The following is a 23,622-nucleotide window of genomic DNA, read 5'->3' as shown; positions in this document are numbered from 1 at the left end:
ATGAGTCCAGCTCACTTGTAACAAGGGAAGGCAGAAATGAGAACAGAGAGTGGGAATGGCCAATCATTTTTTAAACCTTTTTTAAAAATCTTTGCAATCTTCAGCAGTTTGAAAGCTCATTTTCTTCATGTTGTCCTCTCTTTCATGTAGAATTTGGCTAATGAATTTTTAAAATTCAGTGTTTTACCTCAGGGTGTAAACGAGGAAGGCCAAGGAAGAACTGTCAGAAAACAGCGACAGAGAATATTGAATGCTTTGTCATCACCTGGGAACAAGTACCACAACTAGCAAGTGACCTTAAATCAACAGAGGAACTCAACTGTCCAATCTGTCAGCTATTCAGAAGGAACGAAGGTCTAAGGTGAGGTTATTAACCAGGGGTTATTAGCCAGGGGTTTATTAACCATACATAAGTTTAAATTCATCAGCTTTCAGCCAAGGGTATGGTTGTCTCACTACATAGAAAAGTCCCTCAAATTATAATCCAGTTAAAAAGCCAGAAATTTATTATCAAAGCTGATAACCTTCATCTATCCAGTCTAGAGCATGGCAGTTTAATTTTACTCAGTATTGTACCCTCTAAGGTACGTCTCATGCTTACCTGTATATATGGATAATCTGTTATCAAGTCTCCCTTCTCATTGTAAGTAAAAACTGGGATATTTGGGGCTATAAACATTCTGAAAAGTAAAGATTTTAAAAAATTAGAAATTCAAAAGCACAGGACCCTGCTGAAGAAATATAGATAATGCAAGATGGAGCTTGATATAAATATATGGTAGGCAGTCATTATATAAAATTGGTTATAATTAGCTTTGCTGTTAGGTAAATTAATGTTGTTTTTATAAGAACGAAAGGGGTTGTTTTTCTCTCAGCTAAAACCACAAAACTAGTTCAAGATAGTTAAAACTGCTTTGAGAAGAAACCAGAAACTGTTGTGTGAGGCTGTATCTGAGACAAGTGGAACACCAGCTGACACAAATACGTGCAGCTTGCACTTTGACATAGAATACAAAAATGGGGATTTCAGCATCAAGCTTCAGCTCAGTAGGCCTGTTGGACAGCAAAGACCACCTGGATGATGTGGTGGGTCCTTCTTCTAGTTTTAAGGCACATACAGGCCACTGCTTATAGTCTTAGGGAAGCATTATCATAGTAGGGGTTTATAGTGACATTGAGTACAGCATACGAGATGTACTTCCCTTGGTAAGAGGCTGATCAGCCTTTGGGAAATAAAGATATTTTTGTTGAATTGTCTACTCATAGCCTAGTCTTAAAACCAGATCCAAAAATTCCAACAACTGCTGCTGCAGTCTTGATGCATCTGAAAAGAAGGTTATTCACCTTGTGCAGTAACTGAGGTCCTTTGAGATGTGTGCCCTCGTGGGTGCTCCACTTCAGGTGTCAGTGTGCCCCAGCGCCATCAATTGGAAATTTACAGTAGCAGTGTCTGAGTGGGTCTCACATGCTCAGTAGGCATCTCACGGCACCTTTGGTGACACGTCTAGGGAGCACACGACCAAGCCCTCCAGTTCCTTCTCTATTACAGAGTCCCAACTGCAAATTCTGAAGTACAGGGGAGGAGAGCAGGTAGTGGAGCACCCGTAGGGTCACAAATCTCAAAGAACCTCAGTTACTGCATGAGGTGAGTACCCTCTCTGCTTCTTTGAGTTCTGTCCCTGTGGGTACTCCACTTCAGGTGACTGTAGAGCTGTGCCCCTGAGAAGGCAAGAGAGATTTCAGGTTCGTCCGAATTGTAGAGTTGAGTATGATTAGGCCAACTATGGCATCAGTCCTGGAGTAATGAGTGGTTGCATAGTGCTCAGTAAATGTGTGGATGGAGGCTCATTTGGCCACCTTACAAATCTCTAATATTGGAACACTGTGTAGAAATGCTATCGAGGCTAAAACAGATCGTGTAGAATGTGCTCTGATGTGTGCAGGAGGGTCCATGTTCCGAATATGGTAACACTGTTGAATGCACGTGGAGATCCATTTAGACAACTCTGAGAGGATATCGCATAGCCTTTCAAATGCTTGTTAGTATAAATGAAAAGTCTAGGAGATTTCTGGAAAGGTTTGGTCCTTTCAAGATAAAATGCTAGGGCACACCTAACGTCCAATGTATGCAAGATGGCCTCTGTTGGAGTACCATGAGGCTTAGAATAGAATGTAGGAAAAATGGATTGGTTGATTCATAAGAAAGGTTAATGTTACTTTTGGTAAGAATTTTGAGTGCATATGCCACGTGACCTTGTCTTTGAAGAATATAGTATAGGGAGAATCGGCCATGAGCGCCCCATATCACTCACACATCTGGTGGAAATAATAGCAACCAGAAAGGCCACTTTCATGGAAAAATGCAGTAAGAAGCAGGTGGCTAGCAGTTCGAATGGTGATTTGGTGCGGCATCTCAACACCAGATTTAGTTCCAAGGCCAGGGTAGGTTGGCGAACTTCTGGGTAAATAGTCTGGAGACCCGCGAGGAAGCTTTAGTAGTTCGGTGCACAGAGATTAAGGTCCCATCAATCTCATGACGGAATGCAATAGTGGCCCCAAGATTGACTTTGATCAAGCTCATTGCTAAATCTGAGTGTTTCCACTCCAGCAGGTATTCCAGCACTAATGATAGCGGTGCTATGGAAGCCGTCAAGTGTTTTTCTTGACACCAGGAGGAAAATTGTTTCCATTATTGAAGGTAAGTATTATGCGTGGTCACCTTCCTGCTGTTTAGTAACACGTGTTTAACTTGTTCCAAGCTGACTAGTTCATCATGATGAACCATGCAGGAGCCACGCTTGTGTTACAGAGTGCTTGCTGGGTATGTATACAGTGCTCATCCAGATCTGTACACTGCACTTATGTAGCCTTGTGTATTGTACCACGAACATCAAGGCTGTCATGTGTCCTAGTAGTTACAGGACAGTACAAGCCGGTATTTGAGGACTGACCCTTCTTCCAAGATAGTTTGTTAGAGTTGTGAATCTGGTCAGGGGCAGGGATGCCTTGGCTTCTGTGCATCAAGATGTGCCCCAATGAAGTTCAGTTGTTGGACTGGGATTAGAGTGGATTTTCGTTTTCTTGTCTGTAGCCCTAGATCCCTGAATAGTGTGATAGCCATTTGGACTGTGTCCAGCGTTTCTTCTTGAGTTGGGCCTTTGACAAGGCAATTGTCCAGGTAAGGGAAGATCATTATTCCCTATTTGTGTAGATATGTTTTAACTACCGCTAAGGTTTTGGAGAAAATTCCTGATGCAGTAGATAGGCTGAATGGTAGTATTTTGTACTGAAAGTGTTCCTGTCCTATTATGAATCGCAGGAATTTCCTGTAAGCAGTGTGAATGGTGATATGAAAATAAGCCTCTTGGTGGTCGAACGCTGAAAATCAGTCCCTCTTTTGCAGTGCTGCAAGTATCGTGCCCAGTGTGACCATCTTGAACTTTTGAGAGCATACGAATTTATTGAGCTTCGTGATGTCCAAGATAGGTCTCCATCCTCCATTCTTCTTCTGGGTCAAGAAGTAGTGGGAGTAAAATCCCTTCCCCCTGCACTGTGAAGGCACTCGTTCCACGGCACCTACTTGTAGAAGATGATTGACTTCTTGTGGTAATACGTGCTTGTAAGAAAGGTCCCTGAAGAGGGACAGGGTAGGGGGTAGGGTAGGTGGTTGGGAGGTGAAGGGAATGGTATATCCCAAAAGTACTATTTCTAAAACCCACTGGTCCAATGTTATTGAGGTCTAGATGTGGTAGAATGGGTGAAGGTGATAGCCAAAACATGGGAACGTATTGGGCATAAGTGCTGCCTAGTGAGGGAGGTCATTCAAACTCTAGACCAAAGCTTCAAAATTGTGGTTTGGGAGGAGCCAATTGGGAAGTCAGTGCTTGGGATTGAGGTGCTGTCTGGTGCTGTGAGCGTTGACATTGCCTTTGATTATCGTAAGGCCATTATTGCTGTTGATTGGTGGAGGAGTCTCTGGTTCTCTGATAAGGTTGGTACCTTCTTCTCTTTGCAAGTGTGGTATAAATTCCCAGAATGTGCAGAGTGGCCTGAGAGTCCTTCACTGAGTGGAGCACCTCATCAGTGTTATTCAAAAACAACAATTCTTGATCAAATGGTAGGTCTTCTACTTTCATTTGCAGTTCTCTAGGGATGCTCGAGGCCTGCAACCAGCATGTCCGGCGCATCACTACAGCCATGGCCATGGTTCTGGCTGCCGTGTCCATGATGTCCAAAGATGCTTGGAGGGCTGTTTTAGCTATGAGTTGACCCTCATTTACAATCGCTTGAAATTGTGACTGTTTCTCCACAGGGAACTCCACTGTGAATGAGCTAAGTTTCTCATAGTTATCATAATCGTATTTAGCTAACAAGGCTGAATAGCTGGTAATACTGAATTGCAAAGTGCTCAAAGAATAAACTTTGCACCCGAACAAGTCTAGCCTCTTGTGTTTTTTATCTCGTGGTGTCCATCTAAACTGGGTTTGTTTGCCACATTGGTTAGTGGCGTCGACTACCAAGAAGTTGGGAGGTGGATGTGAGAAGAGGAAATCTATCCCTTTGGTGGAGACGTAATACTTCCTATCAGCCCTTCTGCACGTCAGTGGAATTGAGGCCGGTATCTGCCACTGTCTCAGCTGGTTCCAGGATTGCATCATTGATGCGGAGAGTGATCTTGGAAGTAGAGGAGGGGTATAGGATTTGTATTATCTTGTGCTAATTTGTCTGCAGTTCCTCCAATGGGATGTCCTGGCTTTGGGCGACCTGCTTAAACAGTTCCTGGAACTGCTTGAAATCGTCCGCTGAGGTAGGAGGTGGTGGCATGATCGCCTAAGTAGAACTATGTGCCAGAGATGTAGTTTCCTGGTCTGTATCTATTTCAGTGTCATAGAATCATAGAATATCAGGGTTGGACAGGACTCAGGAGGTCATCTAGTCCAACCCCCTGCTCAAAGCAGGACCAATTCCCAATTAAATCATCCCAGCCACGGCTTTGTCAAGCCTGACCTTAAAAACCACTAAGGAAGGAGATTCCACCACCACCCTAGATAACTCATTCCAGTGCTTCAACATCCTCCTAGTGAAAAAGTTTTTCCTAATATCCATCCTGAAACTCCCCTACTGCAGCTTGAGTCCATCAGTCCTTGTTCTGTCATGTGGTACCACTGAAAACAGTCTACATCCATTCTCTTCGGAATCCCCTTTCAGGTAGTTGAAAGCAGATATCAAATCCCCCCTCATTCTTCTCTTCTGAAGACTAAATAATCCCAGTTCCCTCAGCCTCTCCTCATAAGTCATGTGCTCCAGCCCCTAAGCATTATTGTTGCCCTCTGCTGGATTTTTTCCAATTTTTCCACATCCTTCATGTAGTGAGTGGCCCAAAACTGGACACAGTACTCCAGTTGAGGCCTCACCAATGCCAAATAGAGGGGAGTGATCATGTCCCTTGATCTGCTGGCAATGTTCCTTCTTATAAAGCCCAAAATGCCGTTAGTCTTCTTGGCAAGAAGGGCACACTGTTGACTCATATCCAGTTTCTTGTTCACAGTAACCGTAGGTCCTTTTCTGAAGAACTGATGCCTAGCCACTTGGTCCCTAGTCTGTAGCAGTGCATGAGATTCTTCCATCCTAAGTGCAGGACTCTGCACTTGTCCTTGTTGAACCTCATCAGATTTATTTTGGCCCAATCCTCTAATTTGTCTAGGCCCCTCTGCATCCTATCCCTTCCCTCCAGTGTATCTACCTCTCCCCAGTTTAGTGTCATCCCCAAACTTGCTGAGGGTGCAATCCACACCATCCTCCAGATCATTAATAAAGATATTGAACAAAACCGGCCCCAGGACCGACCCTTGGGGCACTCGGCTTGATACCAGCTGCCAACTAGACATGGAGCGATTGATCACTACCTGTTAAGCCCGATGATCTAGCTAGCTTTCTATCCATCTTATAGTCCATTCATCCAGCCCATACTTCTTTAACTTGCTGGCAAGAATCCTGTGGAAGATGGTATCAAAAGCTTTGCTAACATCAAGGAATAACACAACCACTGCTTTCCCCTCATCCACAGAGCCAGTCATCATAGAAGGCAATTAAGTTAGTCAGCCATGACTTGCCCTCAGTTCGCTTCTACGAGCTCTGGGTGGCCTGGAGTGGGGGCCCCAGTAAGTTGGCCAGTGTTCCCAATGTGCCCATTGCATTAGGAAGGCCATTGGTGGATACATCCAAGGCGATCCGCACCATGGTTGAGCCTTCTAGTTGTAATGGTATCTCAGCCCCATATGGCTCCAGGGTGGTCGCTATTCTTTCAGCGATGAATGGTGTGGCGAGAAAGTGCATGGTTCCTGTAACTCATTATCGTCTTCATTTGATGAGTGTACTGCTTAATGAGAAATGCAGGGATTTCCTCCATATCCCACAGGCAGAGACGTCCCTAGGGTATGGCAAATCAGGGTGACTGCCCTAGGCCCCATGCTTTAGGGGGCCCCACTCTTCAGGAGGAGATGGGTGCCTGGTGGGGAGGCGAGCGGAGTGAGAAGCCAAACGGAGGCGAACAGCAGGCAGGCAGGCAGGTGGAGAGGGGGAGGCAAGAAAGAGCCACCTTACCAACCTCCAGAGGTACCTGGAGCATCATAGGTGCTCACCGAAGCATGTGTCAGCATCGGGGGTAGCGACCTGGCAGGAGATCATCGTTGTTTCTGCAGTGCTCTTGGCACTGACATCTGTGCTCTCGTCCTCGATGTTTTGGAGGTTACGTCTCCTGTTCCTATGGGAGGAGTGCCCAGAGAGGCAGTCTGTGAGTCCATTTCAAGTTGGAGAGATTTCTGCACCAAGGTAATTTTTAACCTGATATCCCAATTACACCAGGCTCTAGCTTTCAGATTGCTACAGTGGGAACATTTTTGTGGGATATGTGCCTCACCAAGACACTGTATGCACAAGGAGTGCCTCTCCAAAACAGGCATTGCTTCATGGCAGGAGCCGCACTGCTTGAAGTTTGGGGATCCAGGTATCTTAATAGTTAACCACCCCCAGTGCAGGGAGGGTAACTAGAGAAAATAAATGTTTTTTGTAATAAAACTAACTCTAACACTAACACTAACTTTCTATATGACTAACTAGCTATTTCAACTATTATTTCTAAAGGTTTTGGAAGAGCTCTGTCTTCAGCTGAGGATGATTGAGAAGGAACTGGAGGGCTCAAGTCGTGCACATGCTAGACGCGGCACCAATGACATAGCGAGACGCTTGCTGCACAAGCGTGACCCACATGGACACTGCTACTATAAATCTCCAATTGACAGTGCAAGGAGGCACCAACCCCTGAACTGAGCATGCAGAGGGATAGCACTCGAAGAACTGTTGGTAACATAAAGTCTAAGGCCCAGCTCCTCAAAGGTATTTAGGTGTCTGGCTCTCACTGAAGTCAGTGTGATTTAGGTATTTAGCCACTTAAATGGTCCTATGTGACTCTACAGTCAAGACCCAGTGCACTCTGCAGCTGTGAATTTGCTGGAGAATTCATTTCTTGCCATAGAGCTGTGCTCTGGAATCTATGCATTAATTACAAAAAATATTCCCAGCTCTCGTAGCTTTGAAGAAGAAATTGAAAACCTGAACTGAGTGCACCTAATGCAGAGATACCATTATGTCTATTTTAGAGGTGGGGAGACTAATGCACAGGATGATGAAATGACGTATCCAAAGTTCCCCAATGGATCACTGGTAGAGTGGAATAAAATCCCAGTCCAATGCCTTATCTACTAAGCATCACTCACACATTACCTAATTAAACCCAAGAATACCTCATTAGACAATTCTGTATTATTGATGACATTTTATAAATGGCAATAGAGAGGGATGTAGGAATTTGTCCACAAATGCTGGATCTGAGAGAAATGTGGCACTGAAAGGAGCAGGTTTACTTAGAGCTTTTCCAGTGCTGACAAGGTCTCCAGCACTGAAAGACCATCATCATCTGCACTCATGAGCTTCTGCCTTACACCAGGCAAATCTGAAATCCATGGCACCGACAGACACTAAAGATAAATCCAGCTTCTTCGGTTCTAGTGTAGCTCCAAAGCTGGATATAAGGTGCTCCACCAACATGGTGGTGTGATAATTGGACCACTAAATTTAACCAAATTATGAGCTCAGCTGCAAAAAATGAGGAAATGTTTATAAAGTGTCACAATAACCTATAGCAACAAATGTTGGTCAAAAAGGTTCAAAAGGAAGACAGAAGGACTGAATTAGTCTAAGCCAGTGATTCTCAAACTTATTTGATAGTGCCCTCCCTTCACTGTGTCTGTAATAGTATATGCCTCCCCTCTCCCTGCCCCTCAAGTACATATACCAATATATGCAGAAGCAGTGCTTCACTTGACTCAGTTTTGGCCTCTGTTTTTCACTTGAGTTGGGTTTTTTTTCTGTTGCATGAAGTAGCCAACGATAAATTGTAATAAGAGCAAAGGCAAAACTTTGATTGTGGACTATGCTGGCAATTAAATTTGCATCATAGCAAATGGATTAATGTACAGATGTGAGCTGCTTTGTATAATGCTATGCAAGCTCAACAAAAATCTGTCAAAATGTGCACTGTCATCTGAGGACTGGTATGTCCAGAGGAATCAGCTTTGGTAGTTCATTCATTGCTGTGGGTAAAATGTGTGCAGCACATTTCCCCCCTCCCCCATAAAGCCTCTCAGCCCCCCCCGAATACATTCACCCCCCCAAAAGGGCCTGCCCCCCAGTTTGAGAACCTTTGGTTCCACAAGAAGTCCCACTGATATAACTCAAATATTGTGTTAAGATTTCTTGGTAAACAGGAAAAGTGTGGAACCAGAATAAACCAAAATTGGTGTATCAGAAATAAGGTCTAATAAATTAGTGGACAAAATAATTAGGGGATGGGCTAGTCTACCCATCCCTCTTTGTCAAGGTTCTTAAAAGAAGAGACTGGGGCGGGGGGTGGGGGAGCGGGGCATTATTGTGCCAATGGCTGACTGAAAGTTGAGAAAAGTTGAAATTCACCATCATATCTGCCCCTTCTACTGTCCCTTGAGACCCGAAGCCTTCTTTCTTTTAATCCCAAGAGATGTCCTGACCAGAATGGACCAGAGAGAGGGATCCAGATGACAGCATCACTTCCACTGGCTCCAACTAAATCCCAAACCCATCTGGGCAGTGAGATTTTGTCTCTCTACCATGCCCATATATGTTCTTTTCCTTCTCCACCTTATTTCTTTTCTTTCTTATACATCCCTTTTTCCTTCTGTTTAATAAGAGTATGGATTAGCTGGCTAAAACCATACGTTCTGCAACACTGTTGTAAGCTTGTGACCAGAAGGGCACCTAAATGCAATGCCCCTAAACAGCTCAATGCTGTTACATGTTCGCTACATTTCAGGGTGGTTGCTAAGACCCTGTGCTATGTCTGAGTTTTTTCAGCAGAGAGTTTGCAAACGAGAGTCAATAACAAGGACAGAAGCTTCATTTTTCATCTTTGCTGATATTTTATTTCCCCTTTTCTGTATTTGAATCTTGTTTTCTAGGAAATGGGATCGGACATCAACAACAAAAGCAATAACAGCTCCAGCACATCTCAACTATCTTCTCTTTCCAAAAAAGTGGCAGTCATTACCATTTAAAAAACTGTCAAACAGAATTTCCCCCCTCCTTCTAAAGGCTCTTTACAGCTAAAAGGAATGAGGTGTAGCCAGAGTTAAAATATATCAGTTATATTTAGGATACAGAAGTCAAATATTAGGCCTTAGGATAAGTTACCACTGGTAACTTAATAATGAACCTACTGAGCTTGTGTCTATGTTTGTATGCTGATGTTTTGAAAATAATTACAGAGTTTGGGTAATAATGTCTATGAAACATCAGTAGATGCCACAAGTTGACCATTGGTAGCGAGGATGAAATGTTACAAACTTCCTTGGGGTAACCATATATTACTATGGTCATAAAGTTACATTAATGCTAATGAGTACAAGGGGAAGTAATGAGTTAGCCTATGAAAAATGTGGTACCCTAAAAGTAATGTGGTGCGGAAGTTCAAATAAGGAAAAGGCGTTAAAACCTTCATAAATATGCATGAACCCCAGTGGGCGTCAGCATAACACATAATAAAGGCTGTATCCCGGCCTGTGTGCCTTGGAGGAGGATTCCAAGATAACAGCTGTTGGTGACGATGATGGTGAAGATGATTATGATGATGGTGACCAATATTTTGCGTTTCTCTGCAAAGGGTGGTATTAGTAATAGAAATGCTAGATGTTCCATATTGTTGTCTCTCTCCTTCACCTGACTGCAATCTGTAGATTGTTATTTGTTTGGTCAATAAAAATAATTACAGTGCACTCTATAAGAATCACTGATACAAGAATCAACCGTATCTAGTGATCAAAACCACTGGGACAAAAATTATTCCTATATTAACTTGTACAAATCAAGTGCTTATAGGTATCAAATAATCCAGGACGGATGTGATTATTATAAGAGGAGTGTACTGTATTACATGAAGAGCACTATGTAGTCTCTGTTGTGCACCCTGGGGTCTCTCTTCTATTGATGACCTCTCTACTGTAATTGATCTTAGGGTATGAGTTCACAGATCAAAGTAGATGTAATCCCTCACTTTGGGGTTCAGTAATTGATTAAAGTAACCCATAACTATAGATAAGGCTACAGAGAGATGTTGTTAAAATTAAAGCCTTGCTTAATACTTTACATTTCAAATGCTTTAACTGTTTTTCCTTCTTTGGCTGTATCTTTATTAATGGCCTCTGTGCCATGGTACTAAGCAGTTGAGGTTTCTATATAGCAAACCCAAAGCCTTGTTTAACACTGCACACTGACTGGATCGTGGTGACACTTTTACTTTTGGGACCCATATATTCCATCAAAATAATACAACAGGTTTCAAAGCAGATTATGCCCTACTCTGTCCTTGCACAGGAAAGGGGCCTGATAAGAGGAGAACCCCAAGAAGCTAAATTCTAATGCTTGTAATTAGAAAAGCTTGGAGCTGAGTGTATCTGTTCTTTCGTGCCCAGGGTTTAAATGCCCAGCAAAAAGAACAACATTCCATAGATTGAACATCCCTGATGCATATCAGACAGCAAGTACATACCTCCAACTCTGGCAAGACAGAGGTGCATGAAATGATATGACATGCTCTTTAAACCTGAACTTTCTTGTTGGATCTTTAGGGTCTCATGAGTAGCCCTGCGCGGACACAAAATGTATATCTGTGATGCAGATATCCATGGATATAAAGCAGATATCTGTGGAGCTGCAGAGCTCTAGTGACAACAAGCAAGACCATCAGGGCCATGGCCAGCGATTGAGCCAGGAACTGCAGTGGTGAAAGAAGCATGTCGAGCTGCCATTTGCCAGAGCCAGCACCCAGCTCCTCCAGTGCTGCTGTGTCACCCCCAGTTTTGCCCAGTGGGGTGGTCACCAGGCTCACTGGCAGCTGCCCCTAGTCACATTAATGTGTGAAAAAGCTTGCATGCTCCCAGACAGGAGTCTGATCCAAGCAGTCATGTGCGACTCCTGTCAGGGACCATGTGAACAGTTTGCATGCACTAGCGTGACCAGGGACAACTGCCAGTGAGCCTGGTGCCCACCCCAGTGGGCAGGGCTGGGGGCAGCACAGCCATGCTGATGAAACTGCCCAGTTTGGGAACTGGCTCCTATGAGCAGTGTGATACGCTGCTGCTTTCACAAGTCACTGGCCATGGCCCTTCTGGTCTCACTCGTTGTCGCTAGAGTCCTGCAGCTCCATGGATATCTGCTTTATACCTGTGGATAGCTGCATCCGCAGATGTAAATTTTGTATCTGTACAGGGCTCTGCTCATCAGAAATGGGCCAGGAACTGAAGTCTCAGTTGGTCTAGGAATTTAAACTGAGCAACAGTGCAAGAGCTATCTAAAAGCATCTACATTTTCTAAAACTGTAGTAACTTGAATCAGACGACAGGAGATTTCAGATTCAGATTAAGAATTTCTCTCCAGGCACAGAATGAGGATCTCCAATACCTGCAGCTACATGCCAAGAAGAAGCAGCCAATGCAATATGTGATTGTATGACATTTACCAATATTAGCTCTGAATAGTAGTTCTGGGAGGTAGTTATTGTGTGGTCTCCATAGACACCTCTTTTCAAGAAGATTGCCAAAAGTCAGCAGCACAGGGAGGCATGAATCTCATTAGCGCTGATATGCAGAGCTCATCTCCAAGAAGAGACTACTGTTCTGAGTTCTCATATAGTTAACATATATTGTTTAGTGTATCTCAAACCTTTCTGAAATATCCTTCCATGCCATAAGGTTACATGGGTGTAGAGTTTTGTGTGAATTGGTTTGCTCCTGGCAAAGTTAGAAAGCATGTAAAAATCAACTTTATCATGAAAAGTAGCTTTAATTTCAAAGTATGGAGATGCTTGTCCCTTCCTAACTGTTACTGCTCTAACTAATGGTCCCCATAAAAAACAGTTTTCCCTGCATCCCGTATACTCTTTTATCACTCCTGTTATTTCTTCATATCTAGATTGACAGCTTCTGGGGCCAGGAGCTTTTGTCTCCATACTTGATTGTAAAGCTCCATGTACACTTATTTCTCTAAAAAAAAAAGAGTATATGAAAGGTTTGGAAGAAAACAGTCACTTACTTCTTCTGTAGTAGGTGAACAATATGGAACTTTCCTTCTACTTTAATTAGATAAGACACCTTCTCCTAGAACATTCAAATAAAAAGTATAATTCAATAGTATTCTAAAACTCTGACTAATCAATCTCCACATTGTATTAAATTTTATAAAAATTGTATTAATATATTTCCTCAGATTGTGTTCAGAGAAGATTTTCTTCTCCCTTCTGTCATAAACAGATAGCTAAGGGTTAATGTTCTTTTACCTGTAAAGGGTTAACACAGGGAACCAAACACCTGACCAGAGGACCAATCAGGAAACAAGACTTTTTCAAATCTGGGTGGAGGGAAGTTTTGGGTGTGAGTCTTTTGTTCTTGGTCTGTTCCTTTTCTCATCTCTGAGAGTGATCTTTCTATCTCCTGGCTTTCTAATCTTCTGTTTCCAAGTTGTAAGTACAAGGATAGTAAGACAATAGGTTTATATTGTTTTCTTTTGTATTTACATGTGTGTAGTTGCTGGAATGTTTTAAATTGTATTCTTTTTGGATAAGGCTGTTTATTCATTTTTTCTTTTAAGCAATTGACCCTGTATATTGTCACCTTAATACAGAGACTATTTTTAATGTCCTTTTTCTTTCTTTTTATATAAAGCTTTCTTTTTAAGACCTGTTGGAGTTTTTCTTTAGTGAGGACTCCACGGAATTGAGTCTGCAGCTCACCAGGGAATTGGTGGGAGGAAGAAGTCATGGGAAAAATCTCTTTGTGTTAGATTTACTAAGCCTGACTTTGCATACCCTCTGGGTGAGGGGAGAGGGAGATTTGATCTTTCAGTATTTGTGTTTCAAGGACTTGAAGCAGGGAATCTCCTAGGGTCGTCCAGGCAGGGGAGCCTGGGAGGAAGTAACAAGGAAACAAGGGGAGGGGGTTATTTCCCTTTGTTGTAAGACTCAAGGCAAGGTTTTGGGGAGACCACAGTGAACTAGGCACTGTATAATTCCTGGCTGGTGGAAGCAATTACCAGGTCCAAGCTGGTAACTAAGCTTGGAGGTTTTCATGCTAACACCCATATTCTGGACGCTAAGGTCCAGATCTGGGAAGAAATGTTATGACACCTTCATGTAAGGCCTTGCTACAGCAATGAAGTTTGCTAAATATTTCCCAAAGTTGCCAATACTGGTCCAGTTAGACCACCATGAGCAGTATTAGGATCCTGTTTACATGAAGCTCCCCAGCATTGCTAAAATTGGTGTAGCTCAATCAGTGTCAGCAAAAATGGGAAACATTTAGAAAATGCCCCCAGCGAAGACAGAGCCTAACAGTTGACACTAAACACCACTGCCACAGCACTACTATGCAGTCTCAAATTGAGGGTGAATAACGTTTTTGGAATAATGGGTAGAATCAAATTGAATAGAGTATGATGCTCTTAATGTCTTAATTTGGCAGCAGCCTCATCTTTATAGCTTCTCATAACCGCACATCGCTCTGTAGGACAACACCTTTTCAGTGGCTATTGGGGGTTGCCAACTCATAGAGGTACTTCCCTACTTTACAGGAGTGTTGTGAGGATAAACATTTTAAACATTTTGTAGTGCTTATACCCCTTGTTAGTGAGAGCCATATAAGTATCTTCTGAATTCCTTAGCTCCTTGCAATGAATAATATATGTTTTACTTCCATTAATTTATAAATGTTATTAATGCGCACTGAGTTCCACTCCTAAAAATGTCAAGTGCAGTTACACAGGTAAGCAGAGACTATATTAAAGATTATCAATCCTTGTGCTTCAGAGGAGAACCAAACCACTAATTGCTCAGGAGAAGGAAGACATTTTCTGCCCTACACACTTTATTATAGAGGTGGTTACACCTCCCGCTGAAGCATCTGATACTGGCAGTTACCAAAGACTGGATTCAGGGATCATTAGTTTGAGTCAACACAAAAATTCCAATTTTCTTAGAAAGCGGTACTACCTTGGTGTCTATGTCATCTCTTGGTTCCAGCTTTCTTGGAACTATTACTTCAGAATAAGATAATTTCAAAGTCTCAGAAAAGCCTAGAAAGAGAAATAGTTTCAAATAAGTTAAATAGAATATAAGTTTACAGTTATTTGGATACGTGCTTCTGGATTCTGACACTGAAAATCACTTTATACAGCAGTCACTCTGTACAATGTGAAGGAGGAACAATTCCTGGGACAGGGATGAACTCTGCATCTTAATTCAGTGTTTGTAAATCATGTGATAAGCTTAGACACAGCGAGAACACAGTATCATTACTACTCCGTTGGGTTCCCTTTCCCAACCTGAACTCAAGCCAATTTCTCCATCAGTCCCCTTCCAGCCTCTTGATTTTCTGACCAACACCACTGTATTCCCCCACCAACAGGCTCTCTCTTCCAAGCAAACACTTACTCACTCTACCAGACTACACTCTCCCTGGTCCATCTGACCCCATCACATCCAGCTTCATTCTTCTAATACACCCCACATTAATCCCTGCTCCTCCATCCCTCCTCTGCATCACACAACCCTCAATCTTGGCAAGCCCCATATCCCCATTGCTGCACTGTACTCTTCAATGAGCCCTATTCTCTGCCACTGCAATCACAGTGGACACCACTTCATCACCTACTACTGCAAACCACACTCAGTATGCCACACTCCCTGTTCCATCCACTGCAATCCTCTCCTAGGAAGAATGTCTGCCCCCTGACTCCGCATCAAAATCATAGAATGTTAGGGTTGGAAGAGACAGGAGGTTATCTAGTCCAATTCCCTGCTCAAAGCAGGACCAACCCCAACTAAATTATCCTAGGAAGGGCTTTGGCAAGCCTGACCATAAAAACCTCTAAGGATGGAGATTCTACCACCCCCCTAGGTAACCCATTCCAGTGCTTCACCACCCTCCTAGTGAAATAGTGTTTTCTAATATCCAACCTAGACCTCCCGCACTGCAACTTGAGACCATTGCTCCTTGTTCTGTCATCTGTCACCACTGAGAACAGCTGAACTCCATCCTCTTTGGAACTCCCTTCAGGTAGTTGAAGGCTGTTATCAAATCCTCCCTTTCTCTTTTCTTCTGCAGACTAAATAAGCCCAGTTCTCTCAGCTTCTCCTGGTAAGTCATGTGCACCAGTCCCCTAACCATTTTTGTTGCCCTCCGCTGGACTCTCTCCAATTTATCCACATCCCTTCTGTTGTGGGGGGACCAAAACAGGATGCAAAACTCCAGATGTGGCCTCACCAGTGCCAAAGAGAGGGGAATAATCACTTCCCTCGATCTGTTGGCAATGCTCCTACTAATACAGCCCAATATGCCATTGGTTTTCTTGACAAGAAGGGCACACTGATGACTCATATCCAGCTCTCATGCACTGTAATCTCAGGTCTTTTTCTGCAGAACTGCTGCTTAGCCAGTTGGTCTCCAGCCCTGTAGCAATGCATGGGATTCTTCCATCCTAAGTGCAGGACTCTGCACTTGGCCTTGTTGAACCTCATCAGATTTCTTTTGGCCCAATCCTCCAATTTGTCCAGGTCACTCTGTACCCTATCCCTATCCTCCAGCATATCTACCTCTCCTCCCAGCTTAGTGTCATCTCCTTTATCAAAAATCCCTCATCAAGCCATATTCCCCCTATTCATACTCTGCACTCCCAACTATACCTCCATCAATAAGACCTGTCTTCCTCTCTTTTCTCATGTCCTCCAAAACTCTGGGCAAGACTCATTTCCTTTTCTACCTGTTCCATCCCTCATGAATACCCCTTCCAGGGCCACTCCCTACTCCACAGTCACAACCCCTTCCTGTTACACCACTCCCACATCATCTTTAGCAGGCTGCACTCCTCTCCTCCCTTCTCCACCTGCCCAAGCTTTCATCAGATGGCTCAGGTCCCTGCTACATGCCCAAATTGCTCCCACATCAAAGCCTTCCTTAATGAGCCCCACGATCTACTCTGCCCCTAGGTAAGCAAGTCTCTCTCTCCCTTTCTTCTCTTTTCTTCAACCTGCCTCCCCCGGGTTCTGCCCACTCTGCAGGCCCTGCTCCACTGCTCCAAAAATTTGCCTCTCCCAGGGACTGTCACTCCATCTGCTGGCCTTACACAGACTCCATCCATGAACACTTTTGTTTTAATCTTGGCAGGCCCTACTACCCCTCTCCCTGTGCCAGTACACCTGGCCCCCTGAGCAGGATCTATTCCACACTCCTCAGTGCCCCTCAAAGCCTCATTGACAGGTTCTGCTCCAAGTCTCCCTGCAGTCCCTCCAACATCCCTTTTTAGCAAGTTGTACTCCTTCCTCCTTCCTGTGTATTCCAAACCACACCTCAGAGGAACTCACTCTACCCTCACTGCTCCATACCCCAAATAAAGCCTTCAACAAACCCCACATCCCCTCCCTATTCTTTCCTCCCAAATTCACCTTGTTAAGCTTCACTGTGCCCCTGATTCAATCCCTTACAAACTCCTTGTCAGCTGACACAGCTCCCCATTCACAACAGCTCCTGAAAACCTTTGTTTAGGAGGCCCAGCTCCATGCTCAGTTCCCCTGAGCCCCCCTTGGACTGTTCTCAAACCCCCGCAGCAGCCCTGTCTCCCTCACAACCACCCCTTCCCCAGAACACTAAACCCTTGTGGGTCCCACACCACCTTCCCTATTCAAACACTCCTCCAGACTTCTGTGGGCCCTATCCCAATCTTCACACTACCCCTGACCACAGGCATTACCCCAATCTCTTTACTCCACATGTCTCCCCTGCTTTCCTACCCCATTCTGCCTCTGTGCTAACAAAAATCATTCTCATCCCCCACAAAAAAGTCAGTGGGCCTGATTCCACATTCCCTGCTGAATCCCACCTGACAGGCCCCTCCTCAGTCCCTTCTCCAGCCTTAGTGAATTGCCCATCTTCCCTTACCCCTGCAACCACACCCCTCAGAGAGGCACCACTTTCCCCTCCCCACCTAAGCTGAGCTGATTGAGGGCAGGAGCAAAATCTCACCCAGCACCAGCCCGGCCCGGCCCCACAACCCCCAGGAGGTAGTCCCAGAAGCTCCTCATATACATCAGCCAAGTACCAGCCTGCAGAGATATCTCATCAGCTGCTTCCCAGCCAGCCCCCTCCCTGCTCCAGCTTGCCCCTTTCCAGCTGGTGCTCTAGGCCTTGCTGCTCCAGGATTCAAATGCCTCAAAGTCCATTGCCCCTGGTTCTAATCCCCCCCTGTCCATTCCTCAAACCTCCTGCTTGGTCATGTGTGCTCAGTTTTCCCTGCCCCGAAAGAGTCCCTTTGCCCCCTTCCCAGTTTGCCTCCATAAACCCTCAGGCCCACAGCCCCTCTGTGCCTTCTGCCTGATTCTGGGCCCTCAACTGCTCTCAGCAGATTCTGCTCCTAGTCCCGCTCTGGCACCTCCTGAATCTCCCCTCCAGGGGCCCTGCTCCAGCTTCACAAATTCCCCACTTCCCTGATTTACTCCCCAGGGCTCCCTGCTGCCCCCAATCCCCATATTCCCCCTCCCCTCAAGCCCGCTCCCCACATTGTGCCTCAGTCCTGCTCCTCCTCCTGTTCTGGCCATTTTCCCTCACAGCCCTGCTCCGACTCCTGGCTCCCCCCTTCCCTGCTTGGCCTCTGCCTTGCAGGCATGACCCCAAATATCTACCCGCTCTGGCATCTCCACCAGACTCACTGTCCCCCTCACCTGGGCTGAGGAGCAGGAGCAGGGCCCAGACCTGCAGCCCCATCCCCGCGGCTCCTCACAGACACCGGGCAAGCACCTGCAGCAAGAGCAGAAACAGCGTCTCCGACACCCACCCCTCCAACTGCCCTAGTGCCAGCTCCCTCCCCTCCCACTGCCTCAGGCCCCGCCCCCTCTGCTCCTATTGCTACAGTGCCAGCCCCACCCCCTCCCCTCCAACTGCCCTAGTGCCAGCTCCCCTCCCCTCCAACTGCCTCAGGCCCAGCCCCTGCCCCCTCTGCTCCTATTGCCTCAGGCCCCGCCTGCTCCCCTCCCACTGCCTCAAGCCCAGCCCCTGCCCCCTCCCCTCCAACTGCCTCAGTGCCAGCCCCGCCCCCTCCCCTCCAACTGCCCTAGTGCCAGGTCCCTCCCCTCCCACTGGCTCAGGCCCAGCCCTGCCCCCTCCCCTCCAACTGCCTCAGGCCCCGCCCCCTCTGCTCCTATTGCTACAGTGCCAGCCCCACCCCCACCCCTCCAACTGCCCTAGTGCCAGCTCCCCTCCCCTCCCACTGCCTCAGGCCCTGCCCCCTCTGCTCCTATTGCCCCAGTGCCAGCCCCGCCCCCTCCCCTCCAACTGCCATAGTGCCAGCCCTGCCCGGTCCCCTCCCACTGCCTCAGGCCCCGCCCCCCTCCCCTCCCACTGCCTCAGACCCTGCCTCCTCTGCTCCTATTGCTACAGTGCCAGCCCCGCCCCCTCCCCTCCAACTGCCCTAGTGCCAGCCCCGCCCCCTCCCCTCCAACTGCCTCAGGCCCAGCCCCTGCCCCTCTGCTCCTATTGCCTCAGGCCCCACCTGCTCCCCTCCCACTGCCTCAAGCCCAGCCCCTGCCCCCTCCCCTCCAACTGCCTCAGTGCCAGCCGCGCCCCCTCCCCTCCAACTGCCCTAGTGCCAGGTCCCTCCCCTCCCACTGGCTCAGGCCCAGCCCTGTCCCCTCCCCTCCAACTGCCTCAGGCCCCGCCCCCTCTGCTCCTATTGCTACAGTGCCAGCCCCACCCCCTCCCCTCCAACTGCCCTAGTGCCAGCTCCCCTCCCCTCCCACTGCCTCAGGCCCCGCCCCCCTCCCCTCCCACTGCCTCAGACCCTGCCCCCTCAGCTCTTATTGCCTCAGTGCCAGCCCCGCCCCCTCCCCTCCAACTGCCCTAGTGCCAGCTCTGCTCCAACTGCCTCAGGCCCAGTCCCGCCTCCTCCCCTCCCACTGCCCTAGTGCCAGCCCTGCCCCCTCCCCTCCCACTGCCTCAGGGACAGCCCTCTCCCCTCTACTCCTATTGCCTCAGTGCCAGCCCCGCCTTCTCCCCTCCCACTGCCTCAGGCCAAGCCCTGCCCCCTCCCCTCCCACTGCCTCAGTGCCAGCCCTGCCCCCACCCCTTCAACTGCCTCAGGCCCAGCCCCGCCCCCTCTACTCCTATTGTTTTAGGCCAAGCCCCGCCCCCTCCCCTCCCCTCCCCTCCCACTGTCTCAGTGCCAGCCCCACCCCCTCTGCTCCTATTGCCTCAGTGCCAGTCCTGCTCCCTCCCCGCCCGCTGCCTCAGGCCCAGCCCCATCCCCACTGCTTCTGTTGCCTCAGGGCCAGCCCCGGCCCCTCCCTCCACCAGACTTAGCCAGGTAGGTACCCCTAGATGAGAGTTTTCTGAACATCTTTAGAAGAGGACTTCTCCAGAGGTGTTAACCATGAGTCCTCCGTGCTGTTAGGCAGAGAGCTCACAGGCTGGGATGGAGTCGGCAACCATGGTCCTGAGAAATCACACCTGGATCCAGCAGGAGAGAGAGAGGAGGCTTGATTGACAAGGCCAGTAGGTTTGAGAACAAGGGCTGGGGAGGTCATGCCAGTGCTATAAGGATGAAATGAGCATGGTCGTCTTTGACTTTGAACAAGACTTTTAGCATATAGGCCTGTTTATTAGCCTGACATAAAATTTGGGGTTTGCTTTTTGATACTCTTATCTCCTTACTAATATGTGTGAACAACCACATTGTATGCTACACCTGCTCACAAGCCGATGGGGTGAAAGGAGATAAGAGATGGTGTTAAAAGTGTTACAGGGTCTAGGGGGAGTTTAATATACGAGCATACACGGGAAGCCTGCCTGGCTCCTTTCTCAAGCCAAGGTCAAACAATCAGTTCGGCACAGTGAAGGGGTTGGGGAGAGGCATAAGGAACACTAAAAGCCAAAGAAAGCCTGTCCCTGACCAGAGCAGAACCTCACTTGTTCCCCTCCCATAGGATAAAAAAGAGGTAGGACAATGCCCCCAGACTGATGACCCTCCAACATGGGATATGAGCATAAATTGTAAGGGGTGGGACCAGGAGTGTGCACTGCAGGTATATTTAGGCCTGCTATGAAGGAGGAGGAGGCAATAGGAAACGGTGACATGCAATGTCAGAGCTGGGAACAGAACACTGGGAAACAGACTCTGCTGGCATGTACAGCTGTGGATATGCCTGCTTGAAACTAACCCCAACAAACATTACATTGCCTGCACTTTGGACTTCTGGTCTTCTGCTTTCTGTCTGTGTGACAAGAACCAGGGGAGCAGGTGAAGGGAAAGCCCCCTAACAAAGACCCTGGTTAGAAAGGCAATTGGAGGGAAGGCATACAGGTTGGGGGGTCCATATAAAGAAGCAGAAAAGCATCTGTCAACCTCCCCAGGAGCAAAACTGATGGCATTTTTTGTTGATCATTGTTCCACTTTGGGAGGCCCACAGAGCTGGAAGATGGATCTGGCCCTGTCTGCTGTCCTGGAAGGTGAGAAGCTCAGATATTAATCAAATTTGTTATGCAAAAGTTGCAAAAGAGAATTGCCTCCTCGCATAGATGTGTTGCATGGGTTGACTGTGCCAGTATCCTGGGTCATCATCCGAGACTCCTAAAACATGAAATATATGGCAGAATGCAGGAAAAACAGAGAAGAGGACATACAATTCTCCCTGAAGGGATACAGAGGACAGGACCAACTTAGAAGTAGGATGAAATTCTATGAAGTTCTGAGAAGACATTTATCTGAATACAGAAAGAGAACCATAAATAAGACCAAAACCTGTTTATTCAAATTAAAAAGTGGAACAGAACAAAATAAACTAACAGTTAAAAAAAAGAAAAAGGAAATTGTCCATGAATCACATCACTTGGGAGTTTTGACTCACCACTATCTCATCAGGGTTCCGCATGTTCTTTCAATGGCTGAACTGATAAGAAAAACACTGCTTTTACAAACTTCCAGTATCCTGTGTTTTGTTAAACAAATAGCTTCCCTTCTAATTTTTGGACAAATTACTGCCCTTTCGCATATAGTCTGTATTGTTTCCTGTTGTGCTGCTACAAAACCACGGGTAACAATGGAAGGTCCTTAAAACTACAATGCTCTATATCACCAATTGTATTCATGCTTATGAATATGTAATCAATCAATGTAAGGAATGAGTGAGATGGTGTGAGTGACAACCAATGGCAAAGCAAAGAAGCAAATGTCACCTTTTATAGAACGATGATATTATCGGGGTGAAGATATAAATCTCAAGACGGGTGCCCAGGATGGTTACCAACAAGGAGATGTAACCTATGACAGCAAGAACTCGGGACTGGACCGGAAGCAGTAGAGCCCTCCCGTAGATCCAAAGGGATTCCAGGGACTCTCATCGCCTAACGTTTCAATCTTTGGGCAGCTGGAACCTGGCCAGTCTCAGTCATCTAAAATCAAAAGCAACATCCACACCTGCAGCCTGTCACCAGTATGACTGGGATGTGTGTATGAGTATAATTGCACGAATAAGGGAAGCAAGTAATCAATCAGTCCTCAGTACTGCTTTACTTCAACCTTTGTTTGTGATTATTTCTTGGCTGGTTCCAAGAATGGGTAACATTAATTGATGCATTGGCCGGGAAACAAAGGGTTAAATTGAGCTGAAGCAGTATCCGATGAACAGGCTTGGTGTGTTTCTGGGACCCGACTATCACACGAGTAGGTTAGCTGTCCCAGATAGTGTTGGGTATTCTCCCCCCCTCAGTTTCCCAAGTGCGTGGGTCAACTTCCCCCAGGTAGTCTCGGCGGGAGGGGGAAAAGGGGCCACCATGTCGATGTTCGTAAAGGGCAAGGGTGAGAAGGAAAAAAAAGGGGAAGCAGAGAAAAGGGAATGGAGCGCTGTAACAGGCCCTCCCCGTTTCTAGCATGGCTGCAGAATTTAGGCACAGATCCCTGGAGTCCCGGGGTGATCTTGGGATGGGACACAATCCTAGCTCTGGAGAATAATTATGAGAAGTATTTAGCGTTGTATAAACCTGATAAAAGGGGACAGACTGCCATGGGAGCGTGACTTCTGTGGCAAACATGTTGGGCTTGGCAAGCCACTAAAGCGGGGGGCACCAGGGAACTGGAGGTGTTTTGCCAGGACTTAACGGAGGCTCGGAGGGAGCATGACCTGTGGAAGCCTCAGCACCTGCCACCTCCGCTGCCATATCAGCAGTAAAGTTAGAAAATAATCATACTAGCTCACAGGAATTGCAGGAAGAAAACAGGGATCTAAAGGCACATTATCCTCCTTAAGGATTTAGTGGGGGACCTGGCCCATGCGCTCCAATGACCCCAATTAGCCTTCCCTAAATCAAACAAGGGCCCACATGGCAAGTGGGTCTACAGGAGCTAGCCAGCTTAAAATTATAGGAACACCTCTGGAAAGCGGGGTGGGGGGGGAACTAAAATGTCACTTTTCTGTCTTCCCTTCATAGGTAATAAATTGGCAGCCGCTCCTGGGAGAAGAACTCCACTGACCTGAGGGAAGGTAAGGTGGGGGAAATGAGGAAGGTGTAAGAAGGGCCAACTGTGTTTTTGAAGAGCAAATTTTCTGGAGTTTTTCCCCCATACATCTTAGGTATTTATATATCCCCCGTTAATGTACTATGTAATCGTCTCACAATCTATAAGGCATTTCTCCTCATAACATCTCTACAAGGAAGGAAAACTGATTGGGAAAACTGAGGCATAGAGTAGCTAAATGATTTGCTCAAGATCACACAAGAAGTCCATGGTGGAGCAGGGACATAAACCAGACTCTCAAATTCTAGCATAGCACCCTAAAAACTGGACAATCCTTATCCTCCTTTGATTTAGAATTTAGCTACTTTAATTTAATGGTCCAGTTTTTTACCTCAGGGTTATTAACTAGGGGATTATTAACAATATCCAGGGCTAAATTCTCAGCTTTCAATCCAGTCTATGTTTTTCTTCATTACATAGAAAAAC

At 46.4% G+C, this 23,622-nt stretch overlaps 1 protein-coding gene across 1 annotated transcript in view; it reads right to left on the bottom strand.

Annotated features, from left to right (window-relative positions):
- Positions 1–18,438, bottom strand: part of LOC127039436 (disintegrin and metalloproteinase domain-containing protein 20-like) — a 143,933-nt gene extending 125,495 nt beyond the window's left edge. Inside the window, exons 1-4 of the mRNA XM_050933226.1 lie at positions 18,353–18,438; positions 14,630–14,712; positions 12,679–12,743; positions 602–680 (exon numbers count right to left, since the gene is read on the bottom strand). Of these exons, the coding sequence (XP_050789183.1) occupies positions 602–680; positions 12,679–12,743; positions 14,630–14,712; positions 18,353–18,395 (270 nt within the window). The 5' untranslated portion in view covers positions 18,396–18,438. The remainder of the gene's footprint in view (positions 1–601; positions 681–12,678; positions 12,744–14,629; positions 14,713–18,352) is intronic.
- Between the last annotated feature and the right edge of the window lie 5,184 nt (positions 18,439–23,622).

The sequence above is a fragment of the Gopherus flavomarginatus genome, chromosome 1 (assembly GCF_025201925.1).
Source record: "Gopherus flavomarginatus isolate rGopFla2 chromosome 1, rGopFla2.mat.asm, whole genome shotgun sequence".
Classification (NCBI taxonomy): Eukaryota; Metazoa; Chordata; order Testudines; family Testudinidae; genus Gopherus; species Gopherus flavomarginatus.
The sequence above is the reverse complement of the archived record's forward strand: the minus strand, read 5'-3'. Positions and strand labels throughout refer to the sequence as shown.